General features: G+C 32.0%; 4 protein-coding genes across 4 annotated transcripts; 1 reads left to right on the top strand and 3 right to left on the bottom strand.

The window, feature by feature from the left end:
* Window positions 1–143: 143 nt before the first annotated feature.
* LOC126655220 (uncharacterized) lies at window positions 144–1103 on the bottom strand. The gene has a single exon (XM_050349287.1). The coding sequence runs from the start codon at window positions 1022–1024 to the stop codon at window positions 245–247; it is 780 nt and encodes a 259-aa protein (XP_050205244.1). The 5' UTR covers window positions 1025–1103; the 3' UTR covers window positions 144–244.
* Window positions 1104–9744: 8641 nt separating this feature from the next.
* Window positions 9745–13280, bottom strand: LOC130014801 (uncharacterized). The gene is made up of 3 exons (XM_056103731.1): window positions 12930–13280; window positions 12537–12875; window positions 9745–9963 (listed from the first exon to the last, which is right to left on the bottom strand). Exons 1-3 carry the CDS (start codon window positions 13278–13280, stop codon window positions 9745–9747), a joined length of 909 nt encoding a protein of 302 aa, XP_055959706.1.
* A 2091-nt stretch (window positions 13281–15371) lies between these two features.
* On the top strand, window positions 15372–16743 carry LOC126655225 (uncharacterized). The gene is made up of 3 exons (XM_050349293.2): window positions 15372–15606; window positions 15786–15850; window positions 16457–16743. Exons 1-3 carry the CDS (start codon window positions 15462–15464, stop codon window positions 16523–16525), a joined length of 279 nt encoding a protein of 92 aa, XP_050205250.1. The 5' UTR covers window positions 15372–15461; the 3' UTR covers window positions 16526–16743.
* A 328-nt stretch (window positions 16744–17071) lies between these two features.
* LOC126655221 (uncharacterized) lies at window positions 17072–18335 on the bottom strand. Its single transcript, XM_050349288.2, has one exon. The coding sequence runs from the start codon at window positions 17886–17888 to the stop codon at window positions 17109–17111; it is 780 nt and encodes a 259-aa protein (XP_050205245.1). The 5' UTR covers window positions 17889–18335; the 3' UTR covers window positions 17072–17108.
* Window positions 18336–19324: the final 989 nt, after the last annotated feature.

Raw genomic sequence — 19324 nt, 5'->3', positions numbered from 1 at the left:
GACTATGCAGTGTTTGATCAGTTCATACTCCTAATTTTCTTAAGGCTGAGAAATTACATCTTCTTTATATATTTTAACTTTTGCATGAAATCTTTTGCACTTAAGTATGTCAAAAATAAATTGATATGGAACAGAATGCAAAATGAGAGAAATCTGAGTATATTCATTTTCTATTTGTATATATGTTTATGTACAATTTGGTGTAAGATTTTAAATGCTACAAAATTTTGATAGAAGCAGTCTCCTAATGATTTAGACTATTGAGAATAGAGACTCTGATTTTGACTAATCTTCTATAAACACACTCTAATTCCTCTTCTGCTTCTTTAAGAATCATCTCCAATCCTTCTAATTCTTTCAACATAGTTTTCCTCTGATTGCTGTCATTGCTGGACTTCAAGATACACAATTCAGCATCAATCTTCTCTACTTCACTGGCTTCAACTTCCGCTTCGCATGATGAATTTTTTGGTTGCAAAATTCTTGTGAAAATAGAGAGCTTTGATTTTGACTTTGGTAGAGAAATGAAAGATAAGATGGATTCAAACATTGATACACTAATTTCCTCTACAGATTTGAGCAAGACTACAAAATCTGAGTTACTTTTGCTGTTCTTGTCTTGTTTCTTCAGATTTCTTAGATACTTGCAGATCAATTTATTCAATGTTTTCCTTGAGGCCATATATGCATCAACTCCGTTTCCACTTCTTCGGAGAGATAATTCAAGCCCCTGGAGACATTCCTTCATCTGTGAGAAAAAATCTCTGGTGTTGCTGCATATATCCAACAAACACAAGGATCCATTCAATGCTTCTTCTACAGATTGGTTCTGCTTCTCATGGGAAAGAGTTAGTTGAAGAAAATCATCGACACACTCATACAACTCTTTTAAGCAACTTAATTTTTGGCCAACTGATAAGGATGACTGTGATGTGTTTAGCTTGCAAAGTTGCTCCTCTAGAGTTGCAGTTAGAGGATGAGATTTAGACGGCAGACTGATTGATCGAATATGAAATGAAGCCATTTGTTTTTTCTTGTTTTTGCAAAAGAAAGCTATGAGATTTGAATTGCAGAAGTGATTTTGCTGTTAAAACTAATCCCATGGTACCTCTCTTATATATGGAAACAAAATAGAACAAATACAATCACTTATTTGTTTCTATTGAGCTGTAATGTTGGTAGTTTTATGACAGATCCACCGATTTCTCATCATGTCATGTAGCTATCACATAAATAAATTAAGAATGGATTAGAATATTTAGAAATTTGATACCATGCTTCCATAGCATAGAGATCTCCAACAAATTGCACGTTCACTGAATTGGAATCTCAGCATGTTATTACTTTGATATTATTAGAAGTATGGTGACTGGTGAGCAATAGTGACATGATATCTGACAGAGTTGCTTTCAACTTTGATTAATATACAAAAGTTCAATAAGTATTATCTAAATTAATAATCCACGAGGGAAATTTGTCTGGCAGACATAGTTGCACATATTATATTGTATTAGAGTCAATGCTTGTCCCTTTATCATGCAAATGAATTATTAGGGAACAAAAATGTCAGAAACATAAAAATATTTTCTCACCATATGAATCACAAAATTATGAGAAATTCATTGTGCACAATGAGAAGCAGTAATAGTATAATCACCAAAAGACAGCGATGAGAAATTGACGGGACTGTCGCAAAACATAGAACATGACAGCTACTGTAGATCAAGAAAGATGGTATTCTTTATGTTTTATTGCTCTTCTATATATATTTTTATGTAAAAAGTGGAAATGAAGGGCTTGCACAAGAACCAGACTTTCACCCGCAGGAGCTTGGAGGAGGTCTGGCATTGGGATCTGTCAGGCTATTGGATATATATGTGTGGCAGCACAAGAGATTTTTTCTTATAAATGAAACAATCTGTTCAGAAACTTGAGTTAATTGTTCGAAGAAGACTACGGGGTGGAGACTATAGTGAAGTTGATAGATAGCATAAATTATGTAAAAAAATTGAGGAAACAGGAAATGAATTGCAAAAGCAGATTCAGATATAAGAAACGTGTTAAAATGTGTTAAGGAATTTAGACTTATTCTTGCAAATGAAACATTTTGGATCGATGCTGATTTGTGTTCCCTAAAATCAATAAGAATTGGTTTCCTTGAGAGACAAGTAATTGAGTTTGGTTAGCTCGTGAAGCCAAGAACAAGTTGCCACCACAGCGATATATTATTGAAGATAAGTGAGAGTTCCATTAGCTGAGTAGGATTTGACAATGGAATTTATCCTGTAAATATATTATTTTCAAGATTCAATACAACAAGTTCGCTGAGATTTCCAAGTGAAAATGGGATCACACCAAAGAATTTAAAGTTCCTATAGAAGTAGGGAGCTGACAGAAAAGCTTGTGTTTCTAAGCCACAATGACTTGAGGTTTCTTGTTCTCCACTCAAAGTCAGCTAAATGACCTCTAAGTTCTGAGTTATCTGGCATTTGAACAAACTGAAGATTTGGCAAGTGAAAGATGGCGAATGGAAATTTGCCGCGTAATGGACAGTTGCTGAGATGGAGAGATATCAATGAGGAAATATTTGCTAGCATGAAAGGAACTGGGGTAGATACTTTAACAAAATCAAGATGAAGATTTCAAGATTGTTCATGTTTTGAAGAATTGCTTTCAGGTCAAAATTTTCAAGATCCAAGAACATGAAGCCATAGCCATTGGACAAGTCAAGAAAAGCAAAACAGCCTAGAAATAATTAAAAGAAAAAGCCGAACGACATGTTGTCCAGGCAAGAAAAATTCCGCCCCCTTGAGTAAAGTTTACGGTTCTGCCACTGGACGTACGGCTAGATTTGCAGGTCTCAGATGCTTTACATTCAGCAGAATCAGGAATTATAGATTACATGCAATATGTTTGTCGAACATGATTAGCACTGTAAAAAAAGCTGCTGAGGAAGTTAGTCTTTCATTGTTTCAATCCATACAAAATCATAGCAATCTGGCTGGTCTAATATTGTTTCAAACATATTGCAAGCAAAGCATAATGCATCCTCATGTGAAGGGAAAATTGAAGCCTGTGAAGTAGAAAACATACTGTCAAGATTGAACTTTCATGTTATGTCTCAGATTCACTAGTCTGCTCCTGTTAAATGATTAATTTGGTATGCAAGGTTTTCTCTGGTTTTAAATCACATCAAATCTCATGTTTCTAATTTGGGATATCATATTTCTGATGATTGATAATGATATTTACTTCACATCGTAATCTACCAGCATATATGTAGTGTTTTCTTAAGCTAACTCACTCTATCTTACTCACAAAATTTAAAATTTTGTTTGAAACCTTTTGCAATAATAATAAATTCATAGAGCACAGAATGTAAATGAGGGAAATCTGAGTATATTCATTTGGTATTTGTATATACATTTATGTACAATTTGGTGTAAGATTCTATGCTACAAAATTTTGATAGAAGCAATCTCCTAATGATTGAGACTATTGAGAATAGAGACTCGGATTTTGACCAATTTTCTGTAAACACATTCTAATTCCTCCTCTGCTTCTTTAAGGCTCATCTCTAATTCTTTCACCATAGTTTTCCTCTGATTGATGTCATTGCTGGACTTCAAGCTGGAAAATTCAGCATCAATTTTCTCTACTTCATTGGCTTCAACTTCCGCTTCGCATGATGAATTTTTTGGTTGCAAATTTTTTGTGAAAATAGAGAGCTTTGATTTTGACTTTGGTAGAGAAATGAAAGATAAGATGGACTCAAACATTGATATACTAATTTCCTCTACAGATTTGAGCAAGTTTACAAAATCTGAGTTACTTTTGCTGTTCTTGTCTTGTTTCTGAGATACTTGTTGATTAATTTATTCAATGCTTTCCTTGAGGCCATGTATGCATCAACTCCGTTTCCACTTCTTCGGAGAGATAATTCAAGTCCCTGGAGATAATTCAAGTCCCTGAAGACATTATGTTCATTTTGTATGTTCAGCTAGCCGCCAAGGAATACTGATGCATGATCCAGTTTCGACGTTTCTTGGACTTCAAGATTCCATAATCTTGCTTGGAATCCAAGATTCCATCACCTTTCTTAGGTTTGAAAGTAAATTGTCTCTTGTAACCAATAATTGAATTGGTTTGCCGATCAATAATGTCTTCTGACTTGGCCTTCCCGTTCCACGCTCCGCACTCAAAAGAATTAATAAATCGCGTATTGCTCGCTGTTTTTTTTCTTTAACTTGGTAAAGAAGAAAAAAGTCTTTTCGTTCTGATCGCTGCAAATCTCCCATGGAGTCTTGATCCCATAGGGATCAACGGTTGGAATAGCGACATCCCATGGGAGAACTTGTTCCTGAACTCTCATTAGCAGATAAATATAATGAATCAACTCCTCAGGTCGAGGATTGAACTTATAGCCTAGTGACTTCATTATGATCAAATTAACCTAGCTAAGGGAATGAGAATACTTTATATATGTGTGGCTTTGCCCCTGAATGTATTATATGTAAGAAAATACAAATGAACATGTATAAGACCAAATTTTAATTTTATATAAATGAACAATTTATAATGATATCTCAGGCTATGATGGGAAGGGGAAATCTGGCTTTTTGACCATTGGGTTGACCAAACAACAAATTAAGTGAAGTTGCAGAAGATAAGCTGAACCAAATACGAGGATATAAATTTAAGGTAAAATGATAGACAAATTCAAGCAAGTTTACAGTTTACACCATTGAACTACCTGATGGCCAGAGATAAAGCTCCTTAAAAATCGATGGCAAATGATTTTCATGTTTTTAGAAAGAAAAAAGTAATGAAAAACAAAAGCAACATTAAGCTTACTCTGCAAAAGCAACACTAAACTTACTCTGCAAAAGCAACACTGAGTAACACTAAGCTTATTCTACGCAAACCATGTCTATCCCGTTGATTTATTGCGATCAAATGGAAGCTCAGTGCAGACAGTTTTTGTAGGGATCATCCTCTGGTTGCTGAAAAATCAATTTAGTGAATTGGGATAGTGTTTGTCGGCCTAAAATGCAAGGAGGGCTTGGTTTTAAGAAGATGAGGTCGATGAATATGGCTCTTCTGATGAAAGTAGGCTGGAGTTTGATTACTAATCAAGATAAGCTCTGGGTAAAAATGGTTGCTAAGAAGTATAATATTGATCCGAGTTTGTATCAGTCTTTAAACAAGGTGAAAGGATCTTCTCATCTTTGGCAAATCTTACCTAAAATCTGGAGTGTAATTACTCAAGGGGTTCGCTGGGCAGTTTGTAATGGTCGGAAAGCTCGCTTTTGGTTGGACCCTTGGCTAGGGGATAACACGATTCTGAGTTATGTTGCCACGAACCACATTCCTGATAATGATCTTCATTGCACTGTTCGCTCTTATGTTGATTCTAACAATAATTGGAGTTGGGAAAAGATTTCCAGCTTGCTGCCTTTCAATTGTTTGAGCAAAATCGCGAATATGTGTCCTCCTCATGACCACAACGGTGAAGATTTTATTTATTAGGGTCTTTCCCCGTCCGGTTACTTCTCCACAAAATCTGCTTATAATCTCATCGAAAGCTCGAATTGGGACGGTAATAATAGGGATTGGAAGTGTGTTTGGGACTGGACAGGTCCGGAAAGGATCAAACAATTCTTATGGCTGGTTTTACATGGTAAGTTGCTCACTAGTATGGAGCTAAACAGAAGGCATATCTCAGTTGATACGACTTGTGTACGGTGTGAGGAAGATGATGAGGATGTTTGCCATGTTCTTAAAGAGTGCTGGACTACTAAACTTATTTGGTTCAGTTTCATTAAATCTGAAGATAGGTTTCGTTTTTTTAACCCTCCCTTTCAGGATTGGTTTATTAACAACTTATCAGGCTCTTTCAAGCTGGAATATGTTGACAATTGGGCTCAGCTTTTTGGAGTTATTACATGGAAGCTGTGGGTTTGGAGGAATAAAGTTGTAATTGGTAAGGACCATTTCCTTGTATCGCAAATTCTGAAAGATATCCATGAGCAGATGAAGTACATGAAGCTGGCATACTCAAGCCCTTTGTTACAGCGTCAAAGTAATAAGGAAAGGGTTACTGTCAGCATTGGGTGGTTGTGCCCTCCTTGTAACTGGGTAAAGATCAACACCGACGGTGCGTATGATCAAGCTTCAGGTATTGCGCGAGCAGGTGGTCTTGTTAGGAACGACCTGGGCAACTGGTTAGGCAGCTTCTCGATGACTGTTGGGTATGATTCGGTGTTGGGAGCTGAGTTTAAGAAGGCCTATCAAGGTTTGCTGCTGGCCTGGAATCTAGGATGCCGAAGAGCTATATTGGAAGTTGATAATAAAACTGTTGTAGACAAGATAAACAGTTTGGAGATTGCAGCGAAGCATTCTAATATGCTTTTTGCGATTCAAGCTCTTATAGCTAGGGACTGGGAGGTGCAGGTTTGCCATGTTTACAGAGAAGCCAATAACGCTGCTGATCACTTGGCGTCGGTTGGACATGGAGAGCTGATTGGGTTAACGTTTCATGAGAATATTCCTTCTAGCTTAGTTCCTTGGATTTTGCATGATATGCACGGTGCCTCGTATGATAGAGACGTTTGTCTTTGATTTTTCTTAGGCTTTTGCCTCTTCTCTTATATCAAAAAAAAAAAATCTAACCATATTCATTAACCTTAATATATCAATATACATATCTAAATGTAGAGTAAAAAGTTTCGGATAAAACCTCAAAATTAAAATGTCGAAATTTGGAAGTTTCGACGTAATACAAAGTATATAAGTTAAAATACATATATATAAAATATATTTATATATATAATAAATAAATAAAAAAGGAAAGAAAAAATTCAATTTAATCCCTAAATTCTATTCATCTCCACCCATACTCCACGCCCCTTTCATTTTCATTTTTTCTTTTTTTTTAATTTATTTTATATATATATATATATCTTAAGATTCTTAACTTATATATTTTTATATTTTGTTGAAACTTCCAAATTTCGACATTTTAATTTTGGGGTTTTATCCGAAACTTTTAACTCTACATTTAGAGATGTACATTGATATATTAACTTTTAGTCTATTTACCTTCTAAACTTTATTTATTCCATTCAAAACCGATTATTAAAATTTAAATTCTCAAATTTAAATTTTAAATTTTTATAATTACGACCTACTTCCTCTGATACTTATAAATAAATTTACACTTAAATAATACGTAAATAATTAAGTTTAAACAAGTATTTAATCGTTATGTTTTTTAAAAAGTTAAAAAGAAACATTGTATAAGTTAAACAAATGAAGGATTAAGGAGATTATTAACCATATTTTATATTGATAATAAAAACAAAAATAAGAAGGAGATAATAATTTATTGGTTTATATTAGGTATTAAAAAGGTAAATTGGCCAAACAATTTAGAAACAATCCGCAAACATATATTGCGGATTGCATCTTCATAGCGGATTGCCCCACAATCCGCGATTTTAAATCGCGGATTGGGTGGACCCAGGCACTAAATGAGAATTAATTTTTTTACAGGCACAAAAACGGAATTTTCTAATTTTTATAGGCACTAATTCATCAAAAACCATGGTTTTGGGCTCTAACCATATCCATTCTCTTTTTAATTACTTTCGCAAATTGACTGATACAATAAATTGTAAAAAAAAATGGATGCAAAACTTAAAAATAATGTAACAAAAATTCTACCATTTTGGTCATTTCTCTTGGTAAGTCCTTAACACATAGAAAAATCAATATAAACCAACTCAATATGAAAATTCTTTATTTTTTAAAAGAAAAAAAAAGACCAATAAAATAAAACCCCAATGATATAAAACTCAGTACAAGAGTTATTTTATTGCCGATAGCTCTATAAATCAAAGTTATTCCTGTACATAGCCTCATATTATAAATAATTTTAAAAACCATTCCTATTATAAGAAATAACAGTGTGGTTTGCAAATTACTTATACCATTTGCTAAGAAATTATACCAATGTTGTGTTTGAAGATAATCCTTACAATTCATGCAATTTTTTTTACATGAAATGAAGCACACATATGTCTATCGTTTAATAGTTTGTTTGGAAATGAGATTTATGATTTAATGATCCGATAAAACGAGCTACCTATTGGGCGTCAATAGAACTATGTGATCACCAGTGTTAGAGTAAGTCCTATGTTTCAGATTTTGAGGTTATGATTATGTAAGTTAAAAGAAGAATTTGTTTGGTAGATACGAGGTTGAACTATACAAGTTACAAAATAAATGAAATATAGATTAAAATAATTTAGTTATGTAATGTAAAATAAATATACAAGAAAATTTAATTATGTTAATTAAATAAAAATGGTGTACTTAAATTTGAATGATTTTAGAATCTGTTTTTCTAATTAACAATTTTGTACATTCTAATATGCTCAATAAATTGTAATCTGGTAGTTTAATTTTTTTTAACTTTATAGATTAAAACTGTAAAATAAATTGCTAACTAAATTTGTATTATTTCTTTGCAGTATGTATTTAATAGCGGAGGTAAACTCTTTTGTCAACTGGAGCAAAAACGACGTCGTTTTGACTCTGTTTTTTTACACAGGACTAAAACAACGTCGTTTTGTTTTAGAACCAAAATAATTGAAAAAAAATTATTCTTCAGCCAATTGGGGCGGCCGCCGCAGCTCGCTTCAGTGTGGCTCCGTGCCTGCATCTATGAAATACAAGAAAACTAAAATACCATGTCCAGAAAAATTAAGTGTTTTTGAGTTTAAAGTCGGGCCATGGTGCATGGTTACAAACTCCGTCTAAAGTATAACTGGTGATAAATTCCATATGTTCCAATAAAAACAAAACAATCATACTTATTGATAAAATTATAAAAATGTGATCTTTGTCATCATTTCTTAGACAAAACCCTTAACATAAACAGAAATCAAGAAATGTAAAAGAACTTAAATAAGACTTTTTAATCTAAAAATAAAAAAAAGAGCTAGACAATAAAACCCTAAACTCGTAAGTCTAATAATGAGTGCTACGTCAGTTTTCGAACCCATGAATCGATAAATAAATCCTGCCCCAATACATATGCCGCTATTGTATACAAACTCAACAATCTTTATAATTTTAAAACAATGTGATATGTTTTGTAAGTTCTCGAAATTATGCATTATGACAAAGTATTTAGAATCTGGCAAGTAAGTGTGTTATGGGTTCTTAATATATTATAAAATAAATAGTTGAAAAATTGAAGATAAAAACACCCAGACCAATTTCAATGTGCGACTCTTTAATCATTTTAATGAGCTTTTAAATGATAATATAGTTTGACTCATTATATTAGTGATTCAATAGATTACCAACAACTTATAAATTAATAATGTTTACTAAAATTAAATTTTTTATGTTAAAACTGTAGAAGCAGGTTATCATATATCTTATTCACAGGTATAGTATTACATTATATAGAGATCTCATAAAAGAGTTTGAATTTAACTATACTACTAATTATTTACAAATTTAGTTAGAGAAGATATATAATAGATAACTCTATCACCCTCCCGCAAGTTGTACTGGATGAGGAACTACGGTCAACTTATTTCGAAAAGTATCAAACCGATCTTTGGACAATGGCTTGGTGAGAGCATCATCAATTTGATCCTGTGAGCTTATGTAGCGAACCCAAAGTTTGTTGTTCATGGCCTGTTCTCTTGACGTAGTGAAAATCAATTTCTAAATGCTTGGACCAGGAGTGAAAAATGGGAGTTGTGGTGAGATAGGTGGCACTGAAACTATCACACCAGATAATCGGACAAGAATTAAAAGTAATGTGTAGTTCTTGAAGTTATGAGAGTACCCATTACAGCTCATAAACTGTAGTGGAGATGGCTCGATATTCAGCCTCCGTTGACGATTTGAAAAAAAATGGAACGTCGTAGTTTTATATGGCAACTTTAAAAAGTCGTGATTAAAATGAAAATTCGTGTAAATGTCGTGACTTTTTATGGAATTAACCCTATAAAATTTGAAGAGTTTTTAATTATGTTTATAAGTCATAAAATATTAAGAGTTTGTAAACATTATTAATATTTATAAGTTATACAATTAAATGTATTAAATAATTTTATTTAATTTTCATATTTTTTAAAAATAAGTTTTGTATAACATCTAACTTTTTATATTTTTCTATTTGTTACAACTTTTTTGTCATGAAATATATATATATATATATATATATATATATATATATATATATATTCATGCACACATTCTTAATCATAAATAAACATGGTTTTTTAGAGTTTCTTATATCTGTTTCGACTTTTTATTTTTTCATACTTGATATTGTCTCATGCAACGATTTCCCGCGATAAAAAAATTTTAATCATTCATAATGAAATATGCTTTGAGTAAGTATCGTCTATCTTTTTGATATTGTTTAATTTATGTGTATGGTTGTTGTCGTTGAATTTTAATTTATTTTGGTGACATGTGACCTAATTTGCTAAAAAATTTAAAATAACGAAAATTGAATGCCATTGAAATATATAAGTTTTAGACATGAACCATACAATTGTAATTATATGATTTCAATGATAATGTTGATATTATGAAGTTCATCAAAATAATTCAACATAAAAAAATTTATGATTTGCATTAAATTGATTTAAGGCTGATAATAATGTTCAATAAAATATATTTTTTATTCACTTATATGACATATCTTTTATTTTTTTATTATATTTAGAAAAACCAGTACGTTAATAAAAACATTGATTATGAAATTTAAATGTTTAATTATAATATTATTATTTATATGTTATGGCATATGAAATGTTTTTGAAATTAAATAAAAGTAATTAAAATTTAATCTAATTAAATTTTTTATTGTTTTGGTTATGAAATTTAATGAATTTTAGTTAAGATTTAATGGAATTTTCTTAAAGTTTATGAGTAGTTCTAATTTATGTTTAAAAGGTATGAAATATGAAGAATTTTTATTAATGTATTAAATATATGAAATTTAAAGAATTTTTATTATATTTAAAACTTATGAAATTTATCATGTTTATATATTATGATATAGAAAATATTTTTTTTTAAATTATTAAAATCACCCGAGCAACGCGCGGGCGTCGATCTAGTTATAATTAGGTTTTGCTATACAATAAAGGGCCGTTTAGTTCAATGTTAGGAATTAGAATTGGAATGAGAATGAGATGAGAATGAGAATGATTGTTTTCATTTTTTGTTTGATTCAAAGTGTAAGAATGGAAATGGGTAAACTTTAATAAAAAAATTATTTATTATTTTTCAAATATTTTTTATATAAAAAATTATTTTTTTAAAATAATATATTTAAAAAAAAATTATTTTAAAAAAATAAAAAAATAAAACAAATAATTTTTTTAAAAAAATATTAAAAAATATTTTTTTTAAGTATATTTTTTAAAATTTAAAAATAATTTTTTTAATTATTATATATTTATTATTTATCATAAAAATATTTTGTTAAATTTTGATTCCCATTCTCAAAAGTTCATTCACACGGGATAAAGGGAATGGGTGGTTCCCATTGAAAGGGTAATCACATTCCCATTCCCTAGTGTATATTTTTAGAAGGAGTTATATCAAGTGTTGATTGAATCGGATGCTGTGAGTTTGCGGGTGTTTGGAAAAGTTTGAACGAAAAGTGATTGAATACTGCACTTAATTCGCGAAACAGTTAGTAATTTATTTTTGTTTTCGTAAGTAAGGTCTGCGAATCAGGCAGCATGTTGTCTGTTCCATGTCAGGTCATCGGGTTTAGTTTTTAAATTATCCCGAATTTCTTACAAATGTAACTGTTTCATATTTATTTGATGAGATCCGATGAATTTCAAAAAAAAAAAAAACACAAACAATGAGAACCATTCCCATTCCCTCCCTTTTTTTGGCGAACTAAACGGCCCCTAAATTCTGCAGAAACTATAACCCCAAGTTATGGAGATTTTTAATTAACAGAACCATTGGCGATAAATCCGATCTTCAAAACATAATTAGCATGCTTAAAATGTTTTGAGGACATTAATCTTTTAGGCAAAGTATCTTGTGAAGTTTAAGAAACCCTTGATTTTTCTTTGTTTCAAATTTGCATACAACTTAATATCAAATTCTTGAACAACTCTCTCGAGAATAACACTTCTGAGTTTATCTTAATTAGCTATTCTATTTTGGATAATATCATCCAAATCCTACTCAAAGTCTTGTACATTTCTTATATATGTTATGATAAACACAATTAACATTTCCTTGGGGTAAGTTAGTAGCGTGTTGTGCAAGAAATACGGTATCAAATTTTTTGCATTGAAATAAATCGTAGGAGAGATGAGGTATAATGGAAAAAATGTTTTTAGTCTCTGTATATTTAGTTGCTATGTTTGTACATCAATATATACAATTTGATCAAATATTCTAATATTATGGTACAAAATTGTCTTGGTTTAATGATTTAGACTATTGAGAAGAGAGACTCTGATTTTGACCAATCTTCTGTAAACACACTCTAATTCTTCCTCTGCTTCTTTAAGGTTCATCTCCAATGTCACCAATTCTTTCAACATATTTGTTGTTTGAGTGTTGGACTTGAATATGAGTAATTCAGTATCGATCTTCTCGATTTCATTGGTTTCAACTTCCTCTCCGCGTAGCGCGGTCTTTGGTTGCAGAAGTTTTGAGAAAATGGAGAGCTTTGATTTTGACTTTGGTGGAGAAATAAAAGATAAGATGGATTCAAACATTGAAATACTAATTTCCTCTACACTTTTTAGCAAGACTGCAATATCCGCCGATTCTGAGTTGCTTTTGCTGTTCTTGTCTTGTTTCTTGAAATTCCTGAGATATTTACATATCAACTTATTCAATGTTTTCCTTCATGCCATGTATGCCTCAACTCCGTTTCTACTTCTCCGAAGAGATAATTCAAGTTCCCGGAGACATTCCCTCATCTGTGAGAAAAAATCTCTCGTATTGCCGCATATATCCAACAAACTCAAAGATCCATTCAATGCCTCTTCTACAGAGTTCTCATGGGAAAGAGATTGTTGGGTGAGTGCTAGTTGAAGAAAATCATCAACACACTCGAACAACTCTTTTAAGCCACTCAATTTTTGGCCTAATGATAAGGATGATTGTGACGCGTTTAGCTTGTAAATCTGCTCCTCTAAACTTACAGTTATTGGATGAGATCTAGATGGCAGACTGATTGAACGAATATGAAATGAAGCCATTTGTTTTTTCTTGTTTTTGTAAAAGAAAACGGTAAGAAGGATTGATTTTCCGAAGTGTTTTTGCTGTTAAAACCAACCCATTGTGCATCTCTTATATATGGAAACAAAAATAGAGCAAAAACAATCAATTATTTGTTTCGATTGAGCTGTAATGTTGGTAGTTTTATGACAGATCCACCAATTTCTCATCATTGTCATGTTGCTATCCCGTTTCAGAAATTAACAATGGATTATAATATAGTGAAATTTGATACCTTGTTTCCATGGCACCAGACAGGCATAGAGATCTCCAACAAATTGCACGTTCATTGAATTAGAATCTCTGCATATGTTGATATAGATTTGGTGATAACTATGAGCTGGTTCATTATTTGTTGGCAGACATAGCTGCATACGATTTGTGAATGTATATATATTGCATTAGAGTCGATGGCTGTGCATCCATTATGAACATTAATTATTAGGGAGCAAAAATGTGGGAACATTAAAATTTTACTAAGTTAATATTTTTTTTATTACCTGATGAGATGCAACAGTACTCTAATCACCAAATGACAAAGATGAGAAATCGACGGAACTGTTGCGAAACATAGAACATGACAGCTAATGTAGATCAAGAAAGACAGTATTCGTTATGTTCTAATGCTCTTCCATAATAGGTGGAAATGAAAGGCTCGAACAAGAACCAGAAGTAGCATTCGTAAATATAAGTTAGAGACATCAGAATATAATGCAGTCACACAGCTGCTAGCTACACCAAAATTCAGACAATTTGCACATACATGGCTACAGATTAAGTTTAACATTTGTTTAATGAGAGAGAGATTGTCTGAATTAACCATTCCTATATCCAAAGTTCACTCTATTTATTATCCAGAAGTTTTTTTTAATTAGGTGAGCAAAGCATTGTTAAAAGTTCATAAAGTGAGCGGAATTGATAAAGTACAAATCTTAAAGTGGAATACCATGAATTTTAAGGAGGTAAAATTATACTATTTGATCCTATTAATATAGACAGAATTGCAAGCACTTTCTGCCTCTATTTATATAATTAAATAAAATTTATTGAAAGTAAAAAAAATGATTTATTTTTGAAATTCTTTCTACAACTCACATTAAATTTAATTCAAACTAAATGTTATAATTTATTAATGTAATATAATAATATCAAATTTACCAATTAGATTAGAAAAAAACTCTCTAAATTCAAAAGATTTTAAATATTATTAATACTAGGGTTAATTACTTAAAAACCACTCACCTTGTAACTTTTTTTCATTTATACTATGAACTAGGAAAATTTTCAATTGTACCCTATTTTCGATTTTTATGTTTCGTTTGTACTCCAAAAGTAAAGTTTTTGATAATTTAATTAATTTAAAGATGAAGATATTAAAAACAAGATACATAAATGATTAACATTAACGTTTAATTAGAATATAGGTTAAAAATGAAGGACAAATTTAAACTCTTTTTTAAAATAAAATAGGTCAATTCAACTCATTAGGATAGAGATGAAACATACTCTCTCCGTCCCACAAAGATAGACAAAGTTACTATTTTGGGCGTCCTAAAATATAGGCAAAGTTCCTATATTAATTTGAATACTACCAATATTATCCTTCATTAATTTCAACCATTTTTATTATATTCATTAAATCATCATTAATTATCACTTTATTCAATACAAAAACTAATAAAAACTTACTTTTCCAAAACTCAATTACAATTCCCAAAACATAATTATCTTTCCCATAATATAAATTAATTAAATTTAAAATATCTAAATAATTAAATTAAGGTTAATATTGGAAATTAACAAAAAATAACTAATTTAACCAACATTTCTTAATTCTTGTGTAAACCCTACTTTGCCTATCTTTGTGGGACGGAGGGAGTAAAAATTAAAAATAGGGTACAATTGAAATTTTTTCTAGATAATGGTATAAATGAAAAAAAGTTACAAAGTGGGTGGTTTTTAAGTAATTAGGCCTTAATACTATATCAAAACTATTCAATTTCATAACCACAATTTTTATATGAAATTCTATTAATTTAATTATTTCATAGCTACTGGGCTGGGCCGTGTTTCAAGAAATTCATTGATAGCCGGAAACCCCTGAACCTTCACCTATCCGTTGTGCTAAATTGGTGAATCGCCGCCGGTGGATTAGCAATAAAATGGCGTTAGGGTTGATAATGGGGATCGGAAGGGCATTCCGGAGGAAGAGAACGTCGTCGTTGGACATTCTTTCGTCGAAGCGAGCTCCTCGTGATTATTACAAGGGCAAGAATTGCAAGCCTACTGGTTTTCACACTCGCAAAGGTATCACATTAAAATGTTTGAGTTTATATTTGATTTGAGTTGATTAGTGATTAGTCAAGCAAGCTTATTTGTTCTACTTATAAATTCCAATTTAAGCATGTTTAATCACTTTTATTTGGTTAAAAACAAGTGCCCAATGCTATCTAATTATGGCCTTGTTTGGTTTGTTCTTGTTGCAGGTGGCTACGTAATTGTGCCTGAGAAATTGCCAAACTACATTGTACCGGATTTGACCGACTTCCAGGTAATCTTTATCCGCTTGTCGAAAAGTAATGTCTATCATTTTCATACAGAATCTAAATGGAATCCATTGTCATTGATTTTTCCGGTTAGGACGTCATTATGTTACGGACTGTCTTTTGCAGTCTACCTATTGCTATGCTCGTGTTTTTGTTTATGTTGGTTACGAGATGAATTATTATCAGTGTAGGAATTGCTTTTTAAAAGTTCTTTATGTAGTTTTGATGATAAGTTTTGCCAATCTGGTTTAGAAGGTGATGTTATCTTGTATCATTCCTTGATCACAATTGTCCGACTGCAAAAAGTTCTAAATAACGCAGTGCATAAGCGTATCTCAATGTCTTTCTAGAGCATCATAGTTTAGCAAATTTGGCAGCTAGACGGAGAGTTTAGCCTAAGAAAACATAGGTGGTCGTTTTATAGTTTATCATTAATTACAAAAGCTACTCTTTTTTTTTGTTCTCTTCACTCTTTTGATGGGAATTAAAGAAATTGGTTGATGCTTAGTCTCCATTAGTAGAATGAATCATTGCCTCTGGCATGCCTAGCCTATGAAGGCTTTTTTTTATTTATGTTCGGCTGATTAAGTTTTTCCGCTTTTGTTTTGCAGCTGAAGCCTTATGTTTCTCAGTGTCCAATACAAGTTAAAACAACTGAAGCTTCTGAAGCAGCTAAATAAATTATGGAGTGGGAATAAATGTTCAATCTCCTACTTTGTTCTCCAGCTGCCATTTTGTTGAATTGTAGATCAATAAATTTTCATATTGTATGCCAATCATGTTAATTGTTGTAATATTGACAATGAAAGAGCAAATCAAATCTGTTTCAGAAACATATTGCAAGCCAGTGAGGTAGTGTGCGGTTTCAGATTTTAAATGACATGTTTCGGATTCACTAGTCTTCTCCTTTAAAATGTTTTATTTGGTATGCAAGGTCTTCGCAGACTTTAATTCAAATCAAATCTTAGAATAACATAGTTCTGATGAATGATAACGAGTCGATGCAATGTCATAAAAGGTCACTATCATTTTATGTTAGTCTACCAGCATGTAGTGTTTGATCATTTGATTTACATCTCATGTTTTTCTGGTTTTCTTAAGCTTAATGCATCTTCACATATTTTAAGTTTTGCCTGAAATCTTTTGCAGTAAAAATAAATTGATAGGGCACGGAATGGAAAATGAGAGAAATCTGAGTATATTCATTTGTTGTATGTATATATGTTTATGTACAATTATGCTACAAAATTTTCATAAATTGTTCTAATGATTCAGACTATTGAGAATAGAGACTCTGATTTTCACTAATTTCCTATAGACGCACTCTAACTCCTCTTCTGCTTCTTGAAGACTCATCTCCAATGTCCGCAATTCTTTCAATATATTTGTTGTTTGACTGCTGGATTTCAAGATGAGTAATTCAGCATCCATCTTCTCCATTTCATTGGCTTCAACTTCCTCTTCACATGATGAATTCTTTGGTTGCAAATTTTTTGTGAAAATGGTGAGCTTTGATTTTGACTTTGGCTGAGAAATGAAACCTAAGATGGATTCAAACATTGAGACGCTAATTTCCTCTACATCTTTTAGCAAGACTGAAATATCTGCCGAATCTGAGTTACTTTTGCAATTCTTGTCCTGTTTCTTGAAATTTCTAAGATACTTGCGGATCAACTTATTCATTGTTTTCCTTGATGCCATGTATGCATCAACTCCGCTTTTACTTCTCCGGAGAGATAATTCAAGTCCCTGAAGACATTCCCTCATCTGTGAGAAAAAATCTTTGGTGTTGCTGCATATATCCAACAAACACAAGGATCCATTCAATGCTTCTTCTATAGATTTATTCTGCTTCTCACGGGAAAGAGTTTGTTGAAGAACATCATCGACACACTCATACAACTCTTTTAGACCATTCAATTTTTGGGCTATTGATAAGGATGATTGTGATATCTTAAGCTTGTAAAGTTGCTCCTCTAAACTTACAGTTAGAGGATGAGATGTAGAGGGCAAACTGATAGAACGAATATGAAAAGAAGCCATTTGTTGTTTTTTTCTTGTTCTTGAAAAAGAAAGGGTAAGAAGTATTGATTTGTAGAAATGGTTTTGCTGTTATTATAAACCCATTGTAGATCTCTTATATATGTAAAGAAAATAGAGCAAAGGGAATCAATAATTATCTTGTATTTAGCTGTAATGCTGCTACTTTTACGACAGATCCACCAAATTCTCATCATTGTCTTGCTGATATCCCATTTTATAAGTTAACAATGACTTATATAATATTCTGAAGTTTCACACCTATCTCCAACAAATTGCACGTTCATTGAATTAGAATCTGTGCATGTTATCGTTCCGACAGTGAGATGTACGTCTGACAGAGTTGCTTCCTAATGTGTTTGGATGATTAATATACAGAAGATCAATGAGTGATATCTAAAATAATAATCCACGAGTGGAAGTTGATGAGAACTATGAGCTGGTTTTTTGTTTGTCTTCCAGACATTGCTGCATGAGTGCATATATTCTATTAGAGTCAATGCAACAAAACTATAATCACCAAAAGACAAAGATGAGAAATTGACGGGACTGTCGCAAAACATAGAACATGACAACTAATGTAGATCAAGAGAGATGGTGTTCTTTATGTTCTATTACTCTTCTATATATAATAAGTGGAAATGAAGGGGTTGAATAAGAACCTGTACAGTTTGTAAATTCCAGCTCTTGTGCAAGGCTTTTCAGAATCTTCATCAATAGGTTCCAAATTCAGTGGGCTAAAGCATTTGTACGAATGCATTGATGATATGTTTCAACTCCAACTTGCTCAGCAGACTCTAATCCACGATTTATGACTGGTTTATCTCATCATTTTTTCTCACCATGAACAATAATTCAAAAAAAACACGTATCCTGTGGAAGGCAAAGTTGAGGCTGATGAAGCAAGGAAGGTGGATGCTGAATTGCATGTCCTAAAATTAAGAAAAAGATTAAAATGTATTGATAAGATTAGAAGCATCGGAGTGGAGCCTTGAAGAAGCATAGGAAGAGTTAGAGTGTGTTTGTAGATAATTAGTGAAAAACAGAGTTGGTAGTGGTACAACGTACGCCTAGATTTGCCGGTCTTAGATGCTTTACATTCAGTAGAATGAGGATCTTCAATAACAGAAGTACCTGCAAGTATGGCAAGGCAATAGACTGTGATGCAGGCCTCAAAATCAGGTCCAAGAAGAACATTTCAGGTTTGATGATTGGTGGATGCAGGCAAGATCCTTGGCGACATCTTCTGCTATCTTTAAGCATGACGTTCACTGAAGAGGCTTCACTCTTGTAAATCATGATCCTGTCCGCAATTCTTGTCAGTTAGAAGCAACAAAATGTTTAACAATCTGATATGATTTCCTGGCATATGGAAGCAACTAGAATCTTGACAGCCTTGGTTTTCTCTATATTAGATTACACACACTTCTGTTCATCTA

This window comes from Mercurialis annua, linkage group LG7 (assembly GCF_937616625.2).
Source record: "Mercurialis annua linkage group LG7, ddMerAnnu1.2, whole genome shotgun sequence".
NCBI lineage: Eukaryota > Viridiplantae > Streptophyta > Magnoliopsida > Malpighiales > Euphorbiaceae > Mercurialis > Mercurialis annua.
This window is presented reverse-complemented; position numbering and strand designations above follow the sequence as displayed.